The 11,567-nt window shown below is 49.0% G+C and overlaps 1 protein-coding gene across 1 annotated transcript; it reads right to left on the reverse strand.

Annotated features, from left to right (window-relative positions):
- Positions 1–10,510: 10,510 nt before the first annotated feature.
- On the reverse strand, positions 10,511–11,147 carry LOC123058680 (uncharacterized). Its single transcript, XM_044481385.1, has one exon. It carries the CDS (start codon positions 11,016–11,018, stop codon positions 10,698–10,700), a length of 321 nt encoding a protein of 106 aa, XP_044337320.1. The 5' UTR covers positions 11,019–11,147; the 3' UTR covers positions 10,511–10,697.
- Between the last annotated feature and the right edge of the window lie 420 nt (positions 11,148–11,567).

An 11,567-nucleotide genomic window follows, 5' to 3' on the forward strand; every position in this document is an offset into this window, starting at 1 on the left:
GAGGAGGAATTTCATCACCTACATCACAAGTGCCACTTTGCTCCACTTGGGAGCCGTTATTCTCATCAAACTCCACGTTACACGTCTCCTCAATAAGTCCCGTGGATTTATTGAGGACACGATAAGCATGAGAGTTTGTAGCATAACCAACAAATATGCCCTCATAAGCTCTAGCCTCAAATTTAGACAACCGAACACCTTTCTTGAGAATGAAACACTTACACCCGAACACCTGAAAGTACTTGAGGTTGGGCTTGTTACCGGTGAGTATCTCATATGGATTCTTGTTCAAGACCTTGCGGAGGTAGAGCCGATTGGATGCATGACACGCAGTGTTAATGGCTTCGGCCCAAAAGTTGTACGGAGACTTGAACTCTGCCATCATGGTCCTTGCCGCATCCATCAACGTCCGGTTCTTCCTCTCCGCAACACCGTTTTGTTGAGGGGTGTAGGGTGCGGAATATTGATGCTTGATCCCCTCATCACTAAGAAACTCATCCAAGGTGTAGTTCTTGAACTCGGTGCCGTTGTCACTTCTTATTGTCAAGATCTTTGCATTGTGTTGACGTTGTGCTTCATTTTCAAAGTCAATGACGATTTGTTGGGTCTCGCTCTTCCTCTTGAAGAAATACACCCAAGTATATCTTGAGTAGTCATCTACAATCACCAAGCAATACTTCCTACCCCCAAGACTATCAAAGTATGGGGGCCCAAAGAGATCCAAGTGAAGGAGCTCCAAAGGCCTCTTTGAGTAAATGATAGTCGTGGGAGGGTGAGCCTTCTCATGAAGCTTTCCTTTGATACAAGCACTGCAAGCACGATCTTTAGCAAAACTAACATTCGTTAGTCCACGGACATGGTCCCCCTTGAGAAGACTTTGCAAAGATATCATATTGACATGGGCTAAACGGCGATGCCAAAGCCATCCCACATCAACTTTAGCCATTAGGCATGTCATGATCTTAGTGGGTCGCTCCGAAAAGTTAATCACATATAGACCATTCTCGACATGCCCAACAAAGGCTACTTTAAGAGTCTTGCTCCACAAGAGGGCCACGGTATCAACATCAAAGAAAGTGGCAAAGCCCATGATTGCAAGTTGACAAACGGAAAGTAAATTGTATGCAAGGGACTCAACAAGCATGACCTTCTCGATCGTGAGATCATGAGAGATGACAACCTTGCCAAGTCCCAATATCTTAGAAGATGAGGCATCACCCCACTCGACATTGGTGGGCATAGATGGAATCTTGTGCACGTCCAGCACCAAGTCCTTACTTCCGGTCATATGATTTGTAGCTCCACTATCGAGCAACCATGATCCCCCACCGGAAGCAAACACCTACAAGAGATCAATGCTTGGTTTTAGGTACCCATTTTGTAATGGGTCCTTTGATGTTAGTAACAAGGGTCTTAGGAACCCAAATAGTCCATTCAATGTACTCATGAGGAGAACCAACAAATTTGGCATAGACATGCCCATCACTAGCACGACATAACACATAAGAAGGATTAAAGTCGCCGGCTTTGTTGGGAGGGGTGGCATTGCCCTTTTTGACACCGCCACCCTTTGCATTGTTCTTCTTCTCCTTGGAAGCACTCTCTCCCTCCTTCACAAAAGTTTGCTTGAGAGGAGGAGGTCGTTTGGTCTTGTTATCCTTCTTGTTCTTGGGCTTGGGTGCGAACTCAATCCCCTCCTTGGCCACAACTCCCTTTTGATTTCTCAAAAGGTCGTTTAAGTTCTTCTCCCCTTGTATGCATGACACAAGGCCTTTCTCAAGTTGCTCCTTCAACTTAACATTCTACTCAATAAGATGCACATGCTCACAACAAGGGTTAGTAGCATTTGCATTATCAATTAATAGCATACGAGGAAATGTGGCTTTCTCCTTGGTTAGCTTCACTTGGAGTTGATCATGAGACTCCTTGAGGGTAGCATGAACACCCTTCAAGACTTTGTGAGCCTTGTTGAGAATGTCAAACTCCTCTTTGAGTCTAGCAAGATCAAGCCCAAGCTTTGCCTTCTCGGAGTTTAGCACACGAGAAACAACAAGAGCATGATCAAGATCTTTCTTTAATTTAGCATGATCATCGTTGTGAGACTCCTCAAGAGCCAAATGAAGACCATGCTCTTCCTCAAGAGCATTGGAAAGATCCAAAATCTCATCGGCATAGTCACGACTATGCCCCTCCATCTTAGAGATGGTATCTTCGTGAGCCTCGATCGTGTCATTGGTTTCACCAAGTTGTTCCAAGAAAGCAACAAAGTGCTTCTTGGATTTACCCTTGAGTTTACCCATAAAGGCCTCAAACTCATTCACCTCCACATTAGTTCCCTCATGTTCATCAATGATATCCGTTGAAGAAGGATGATTAATGATGGTAGTTTTGATGTTGGGGGTTACCTTGTTGGTGGCTTTAGCTATGAGGCACTTGGTGGTGATGCTCTCATTGGGTGAGTCGAAGAGAGACACCCGTGGAGTCGTTGCAATGGCAACAGAGGCCATGGCAACCGACTCACCATCTTCATCATCATCGTCATCCTCATTGTACTCTTCTTGTACCACCAATGCCTTGGGAGGAGTCTTCTTGGTGAAGTTGCTCTTGTTGGGGAACGACTTGGCCTTGTCCTTTCGGATGATCTTGCCACCATTGTCTTCCCTCTTCTCATAAGGGCATTCCGCAACAAAGTGGCTTACATTGCCACAATTGAAACAAGTCCTCACTCGTTGCTTGCCCTTTGCACCACTTGAATTGTTCTTGTTGAAGTTGGGCCTTGAGTTCTTCTTGCTCCAAAATTGCCTTGAAGCAAGGGCCATGTGTTCATGATAGGCATACTTCGTATCTTCGAGGTTGCTCTCCTCTTCTTCCTCTTCTTCCTCTTCATCCTCTTCCTCCATACTAACCTTGGCCTTTAGAGCAAGGTTGGGTTTCTTTACTCTTTGAGAGCGAAGTACTGCATTATCGGCGGTCTTGTCCAAGATGCTCATAGCAACGAACTCATCCAACACATCACTTGAGGACAAGGTGTGGAAGTCTTGCCTTTGACGAATGACAGAGGACATGGCTTTGTGGTAGGGCATCATTGCCTTGAGGAATTTGCGCTTAATCCAATTGTCATCCGTGTCCTTGCTTCCATGATCTCGGAGCGAGACCGCGAGTTTAGTTACTCCCCGATAGAGCTCACGAGGTTCTTCATCTTCTTTCATTGCAAACTCATCGGCTTCATCTTGCACCACTTCATAGTTGGAGCATTGAATGCTTGCGCTTCCCCGGTAGAGGGAAACCACTTGGCGACAAGCATCTTTGGCCAAGGAGTAAGGCCGGAGATGAGGAAGGTCTTCGGGTGGGATTGCTTCTTGAATGATGAAGAGAGCATTCTCATTGAATTGATTATCCACGGCTTCTCTAGGAGTGAAGTTGCTTCGGTCATGCGGATAGAAACCTTCTTCAATGATTCTCCAAAGGTTAGTGTTCACATGATTTAAATGACGCTTAAAACGATAGAACCAAGAATCAAATTCTACATTCTTCTCAATCTTAGGGGTCGGCCCGACATGATTCAAATGAGTGGAAGGGAGAGGTCCACCATAGACAAGTGGAGGTTCCACATGGGCAAAGATGCCGGTGCCACTCTTACCACTAGTAGGAAGGGCTTTCTCGCTAGTAGCTTCCCCCTTGTTGGAGATAGCATCCGTCACCTTGTTAGCGGGATCACCCACTTTCAACGGTGTGGTGGAAAGTTTAAGCTCTTCTAAGAAATCTTTAAACATGCTTTTGACCTCGGTCGTCATGGAGGTTTTCAATGTGTCCAACGCCACATTGAACTCCTCACGAGAGACCGTGGTTCCCCCATCTCCCGTAGAAGATACCGGATTTGCACCAGAGCGCTCCTCCTCACCTTCTACGATGTCAACCATACTCTTCAGACGGTAAAGTCCTTAATAAAGAGATAAGGCTCTGATACCAATTGAAAGGATCGATATGGTTGGTTAGAGGGGGGGTGAATAGGCAACTAACAATTTTTTGCTTTTCTTTAAAAATTTAAATTTTGCATCAAAGTAGGTTGTTTAGATATGCAACTAGGTGAGCAACCTATATGATGCAACAAAGATAGGAAGACAAGCAAGCAAGAGATATATCACAAATAAGCTTGCACAAGTAAAGGCATGAGATAACCAAGAGTGGAGCCGGTGGAGACGAGGATGTGTTACCGAAGTTCCTTCCCTTTGAGGGGAAGTACGTCTCCGTTGGAGCAGTCTGGAGGTATAATGCTCCCCAAGAAGCCACTAGGGCCACCGTATTCTCCTCACGCCCTCACACAATGCGAGATGCCGTGATTCCACTATTGGTGCCCTTGGAGGCGGCGATCGAACCTTTACAAACAAGGTTGGGGCAATCTCCACAACTCAATTGGAGGCTCCCAACGACACCACGAAGCTTCACCACAATGGAGTATGGCTCCGCGGTGACCTCAATCGTCTAGGGTGCTCAAACACCCAAGAGTAACAAGATCCGCAAGGGATTAGTGGGGAAATCAAAATTTTCTTGGTGGAAGTGTAGATCGGGGCCTTCTCAACCACTCCCGAGCAAATCAACAAGTTTGATTGGCTAGGGAGTGAGATCGGGCGAAAATGGAGCTTGGAGCAACAATGGAGCTTAGGGTTGGAAGAGATAGCCAACTAGAGGAAGAAGACACCCCTTTTATAGCTTAGGACAAAAATCCAACCGTTATCCACCTACCAGCCCGCGACCAGCGGTACTACCGCCCCAGACCAGCGGTACTACCGCAGGGCCACGCGGTACTTCCGCTTGCTGACAAGCGGTACTACCGCAAGGCCATGCGGTACTACCATGAGGACCCGCGGTACTACCGCAGCAGCAGCAGCAACTAGGGCAGACCTGTAGCACAAGGGATGAGGACGGTACTGTCGCGGGCGCGGTACTACCGCTCCCCCTTGCGGTACTACCACAAGGCAGGAAACCCCTAGCCTGGGAAGAGCGCGGATAAAAAAACATCCGTGCCTACTTCCGCTGGTAAACGGACGAAACAAAAATCCGACAGAGTACTACCGCAGAGGAGCGGTACTACCGCCTGGCAGCTGAGCCAGGCTGCGCACGGTACTACCGCGCATGGGATGCGGTACTACCGTAGTGGTGCGGATGTAAAAAATTACATCCACCCCTACTACCGCGAAGGAACGGTACTTGGCCTGGGGGCCACGGTACTGCGGCTCCATATGAGCGGTACTACCGTGGGCACCTGCGATACTACCGCGCCGAAGTACAGTACTACCGCGGGTGCTTGCGGTACTACCGCTCAACAAGAAGCAGTACTACCGCAAGCCCATCGACAGCAGCCAGGACAAGGTAAAGAGGATCAACGGAGGATGCTCCAAAGTGCAGGGGAAATGAGGGAACAAGGAAGAGAATGTCTACGTGATGATTCCACCCAAACTTTTCCGACGCGGACCCCCTCTTAATAGTACGGCTTTCCTACGACTCAAATCCACCAAAAAGAAATGTAGAAAAAACGCCGTCTTCAATAATCTTCGAGGGGCACCAAAACGTCTTGTGCCTAGCGATGAAACGTCTGGGAAACTCAAGGCACACGATTAGTCCGCAAAAGCATTGTCATCAATCACCAAAACACCTTAGGGATAAATATGCCCTTACAGGAGGCGATTCTAGTAAAATCGCCCAAAAGAACTGGCCCTCAATTCCACTGTGCCAGGGTGTCATATACCAATGTTCAATGTTAGAGAGAGCAGTACTCATATGTTATTTGACTGCCATTTGCAAAGCTGCTGTTGTCATTATCTATGCCCCAATGTGCAAATGACTGATGATCTCCAGGAGAATCTGCAGGGACTGAGGCATGAGTCCGGGTGCCTTTCTTCATGGGAAGATTATTTTGGTCACCTGGAGTATCTAGATTATGTTAGAGTTGTGTCGAATATTATTGTACAAGTTAGGTTACAGTTGGACTTGGAGCCGTATAGTGTGTAGACAGGATATGGAGGCGTGTCCAAGTAGGACACTTGTATCCTTTGCCTCTCATATATAGCGGGGGTAGACACATGATGTAACCTATGCCAACATAATAACACAGGTACGCAGGGGGAGCCTGCGACGTGTGCCGGCTCCCGGGTGGCCGGTGTGCGGTATTGTGACGGTGTCATGGGAATGAGCGCCGTAGTCAGGCTCCGAGGATATGGCCATATCGATGAACCTCGCTAACAAATCTTGGTGTCGTGACTCGTGTGATTGCTTGGTCCTCGGATGATCGATGGGTATATTAGATTTATTCTAGCCAAGGCGTGTTTGCGTGGCAGATCCTTAGATCGGTGTGTGCAGGCATGGCGTATGCGCATACCAGCGCAGCCAGTAGGGATCCACCGGCATTGGTGGCTGGACGCTGAACTGGAGGCCTAGGGCACGTGGCTGCGTAGTTGGCTGGCTCAAGGCGAGCTGAAGCATAGGCAAAGGAGCTGGACGTGCGTAAGAGAGATTTGTTAAGGAAAAATTCAGTTTTGGACGGTATTGCAGCGTGTTGGAACTTGGAATCTGCTGGTTACTAGCATGTTGATCTCATGCGTGGAAAAGAATAGAACAAGAAAATTAGTCAGGAAGTCATATGATGCTAAATGTGTGGATAAAATTGAGTTGGTTGCACATGTACACAAGAGACTGCAAGGACTAGTTTTAGGTTCTTTGCTTTGGACGCTAAGGAAATCAGCATGGCGGCAGTGTTGTTGTTCGACTACCAGTCAAACGGGAATCGAGGATAGCGATGTGTGTATAAGGCTCGGAGGAGTCTGGAGTGCGTCGTGGCAGGGATCATGCATACACGGGGCGTTAAGCAATGCACAAAGATGTGCAGGCGGAAAAGAAGGAGGATAAAGCATGGTTGCAGTCGAATAATTCGGCCGGGTCGGACTGGATTGTCTGATGGACTGACATGGATGTTGGTCAAAGTAGAAGACGGCGGTGATTTCAGCAACGACGACGTAGGAGCGTGATGCTGATGGTGGCCGACTTCTGGGGCGTGAAAACACGTGGTGCAGGTCTGAGGGCTTGTGCGGCTTCGATGGACTATGAGGCAGGGCTGATTCAAGACAGTGTAAACATGAAATCTTGAAGTCGACAGGGCGCGGGTAGCACAACCAGCTACATGGAGTAATGTTGAAGGTGGAGCTGGAGTCTGGTGAAAGACTTCACTCTGAGCTGATGGAGGGGCTACGCCGTAAGTTAACGGAGAGTCAAAGCCTATTTTAGCGATATAGCGAGAGACACGTGGTTTCAAACTGGATACCAGTGGTCTGTTGGAGACGTGATACTCGGCATCGGTCGATGATGATCGGCGGTTCTTTGCAGTGGGGGTTGAGGCGGTATGGGCTAGCTACCCGGGAGACTCGACCAGGACAACAGAGGCTCGACGCGGTGATAGCAGCGACACGTGCGGTAAGCACGGAACACAGCGACAGGCCAAGGCACTGGTGGTCAGACATGTGGTCAGACAAAGTATGCAGGGGTGCCGAAGCAGTGTTGATGAGCACCGGATTCAAGTTGGTGACTGGGTATATCGGTACTAGTTGATGGACATGAGTTGACCGTGGAGAATCTGAAAAAGTGGCGGGAAGTCTGAAATTGTCGAAAGCTGAGAGAATACATGGTCGTATATTCTGTGGTGTTCAGTGCACATGGCAAAGTGCGGATAACAAGTACAGAAGGAGGCGGAGTGCTATAGCTGTGGTACATGTCAATGACTATCCGGGAAAAGGGTGAGGCAACTGTGAATTCGACTCAGGGTGACACAGGGCGACGGTGAAATCTCTTCAAGTTTCAGACAGACGGTCAAGAAAGAGCGGCGACATTGAGTTCAGGTAACTCTCATATGTGGCGTTCAATATGTGAGTTGTTCACTTTCAGCAGACAGTGGTCGGTGTGTGATGAGGTTGATCGGATACTCCGGAACTTGGGATCACAAAGTAAAGTAATGAGGAACTTAATTTTGCTCGAGTGTTGACTGTGAAGAAGATGAGAAGGGACTACAGTTGCAGGTGGAGTCACGTGGAGTCTAGGAGTAGCAGCGGTGCTCATGGCATATCTCAAGTCCAATATACACGGAGGTTCGACGCATGGATAAATGCAAGGTGGTGGAGAATATTCGCCAAGGTGGAGTTTGTTAGAGTTGTGTCGAATATTATTGTACAAGTTAGGTTACAGTTGGATCTGGAGTCGTACGATGTGTAGACAAGATATGGAGTTGTGTCCAAGTAGGACACTTGTATCCTAGGCCTCTCATATATAGCGAGGTAGACACACGATGTAACATATATATACCAACATAATAGCGCAGGTACACAAGGAGAGCCGGCGGTGTGTGCCGATGCCCGCGTGGCTGATGTGCGGTATTATGACGGTGTCATGAGGAGGAGCGCCCGTAGTCAGACTCCAAGAATATAATCATATCGATAAACCTCGTTAACAAATCTTGATGTCATGACTCATGTGATTGCTTGATTTTTGAATGATCAACAATATGTCTCAGATTTATTCTAATAGATTTGCAGAAATGACTACATGTTCAAACATAAGAAGACCCCCGGTCTGTACAGATGTTGAGTATTTTTCATGAATGAAGCTCATCTCACGGTTTCTTTTGAAAAAGAAGGTTTAAACTCCTGATCTCTACATCAATCGATGCATATAATTATCTTTATTAGTTATTCAATAAAGGTCTGACAAAAAAAATTAAGTCATTCAAGGCCATCACTCACACCTACAAACTCGATAATATGTAGTGCTCTCACCCCCCATATCTAAAACCGGTGTCGTCGCCAATCCATCCACACAACGTATCGGAACCTACAGCTGATGGAGCACACCTAAAGCATACACCACATGCACATGTTTTAGAAGCCACCATCATCATCGAATCGCTGACCCATCTTCAGAAAAGAGATCCTCATCATCTTTACCAATCCGGCCATCTGTCTACGCCACAATGGCGCCCAACGGCATCACATCCCTGCGCGCAAACTGCTGATCACGTCGCGATTGTCGCCGGTACACGGCAGCACCATGCCACCAAGTACCACCAACCGACGCAACTTGAAGTCTCTAAAAGATTTGTCGTGCGTAGCACCTGCGAACAGGCATGTCAGAGCGTAGCACCTGTCGGCTAGGCATGACTTGATATCTCCACCGAAGCTCCATGCAACACGAAGCCCCTCCACCTCCTGCCTCTGTCTTCCGGCACTGCTCCACAAATGATGCGCCCAAGAGAAAACCAACACCGCAGTGCCACCATCATCCGATCTGGAAGACCAGATCCTAGGGTTTCTCCCGTAGCAGCACAAGTGGGTCGACAGACAATAGTTACACGACTATGCCTTCATCAAGGTAACAACGCAGAACGCTACCATCACTCGTCATCGGCTCGAATTTTATCAGCAACTATGTCTCCCCGACTCGTAGCCGGGACTAGATGACCAATCTCGATATCCGACCACCCAGACTCAGGCCAACCACCTTTGACGGAGGATGACCACCACCGCCAAGCCCATGGTTGCCGCCACATGCGTCCGCGTGATGCAGATCAAAACCAGGAGCACTAGCGCGATCCGAAGCCGAACCGGAGGTTGAGCCGCTGTGGCTACAGACCCGGCGCCACACTCCAGTCGTCATTGTCCACCATCACCGCCGAGAAGATCGAGATTGGAACCGCCACAACGATCTTGAGCAGCTAACGCGCGAGAAGAAGGCCGCCGCCGTCGAGCCGCTCAGGCTTTGCCCTGGCGGCGGCGCCAGCGGAGGCGGAGAGGAGAGTGGTGGCAGGGAGGTGGGAGGTGGGAGGCGGGGACGCGCTGGTGCGGGACGGCCGCGTTGCACGGGAGCGGGAAGCTCATCTTACATAGAGCTAACAAAGCATCTTATTCAGCTTTTGCTGTATGGGTGGATACATTTCAGTAGCTTTCTTCTTAGATGTTGCTGCTTTTCTGTAAATACTTGCATGTAACACTATAATTCTTTAATTTGTTTGAACAGTAGACAACTCACCTACTGTTTTCCGTCAAAAATAAACGCGTTCGTCTAACATAAGGACAAATATTTGTCCTTGGAATAATAAATAACTGATAGGCATAGCCCATAGACTGGACCAATTCAGTGCGGAATATAAGTCGTCGATGCTAGTAATGTAATCGCAGCTGTCAATCAGTTTGACTGCGCTTAGAGGGACGAAAATAGTGGGTGAGCATATAGCGCCTGCATTTCCCGGCCCTAGCTTGGTAATGAATCTGTGAACGCGCGTCACCTTTACGCCTAATCTTTTCTTAATCACTAGAACAGCCAATCAGAAGTGTGAAGTTTTTTGGACAAACTCAGGGATGCATTTTGTTCTGCTTTCAGTTTACGTTTGAAGATAGCATTTCATATATGTCTCCTCTATCCCTGAATACTCGAAAGGTCCCGGGATTAATTACAGACTAAAAACACATTGGTAGAAAAATATAAGAGATTTCCAGAAGAGGAACTCCCAAAAAATAATCTCTGCTACCAGCATTTCTGCAGTCTGTACATCTCCTAATAGAATCTCGATCCAAAAACCTATGCCTGCACTCCTACATACAGCAACTATATATACGCACATGATAATCAAGAGATCCATGGAACTGTCCTACATATCGAAGTCAAGGCTCTTCGGCTTCGGTGATGCTCTGCAGCGACGGCCTCCAGTGCCCCCTCGTCTCGTGATCGTCGTGGTAGCACACCGTGCCGGAGTTGATCAGATCCGTCAGCACCTTTTCCGTCGCCCTCTTCCCCTTGCCGTCCAGGGCAGCCTGCTGCAGCAGCTCCTGGACCTGCCTCTTGGTCACCCTGATCTTCACCTCCACCCGCTCCGTCTTCTCGTTCTCGCCGGCCGCCGTCTTCCCCTCCACCACGTCCACCTCCCACTCGTCGTCGTCGACCCACGACTCGGAGGCGCGCTGCAGCTTCAAGCAGTTCCCCATGGATGATCGACCTCCCGATCGGTGCGTATCGTATATATGATCGTATATATCGATCTCAAGCCTGGATGCTAGCTCTAGATCTTCTTGAGCTAGGTCCGGCTTGAGCTTCGTGGTAAGAGCGAGGGAGGGGAAGAGAGAGAGGATCGTCTGGCTCGCGCGACACAGCTTATATATATACATAGAGGCTGGAGGTTGAAGGCGACGTGACAAAGTTGGACCATGGCGGGCGGATGGAAGTTGGACGTGGAGGGCGGGAGACCACGTCTCAGGGTCTCGCGCAGGCGGCTTTCTCCCCAACCGGGCGCCCATCGGGCCACGTGGACGGCCGCGGCGATCCGTGAGTAGTGCGGCCGGTGGGATGGAGGCGACCAGGGCGCCGGACGGCCGGGATCGGGCGAGGGGCGGTGGACGTACGTGGTGGGAAACTGGCGCCCGGGAGCGAATCTTCAAACGTTCTCCTCCTTCCTTCCACGCGAGGCGTGCGGAAGGCTCCGCGCGTGTGAACGGGGCTTTTCCACGGGATCTTCCGGTGCTCAAGGCTTTTGTGGA

This window comes from Triticum aestivum, chromosome 3A (genome assembly GCF_018294505.1).
Source record: "Triticum aestivum cultivar Chinese Spring chromosome 3A, IWGSC CS RefSeq v2.1, whole genome shotgun sequence".
NCBI lineage: Eukaryota > Viridiplantae > Streptophyta > Magnoliopsida > Poales > Poaceae > Triticum > Triticum aestivum.

Excerpts from the sequence above, each read along its gene's own strand:
- LOC123058680 (XM_044481385.1), bottom strand. The coding sequence starts at position 11,018 with ATGGGGAACTGCTTGAAGCTGCAGCGCGCCTCCGAGTCGTGGGTCGAC.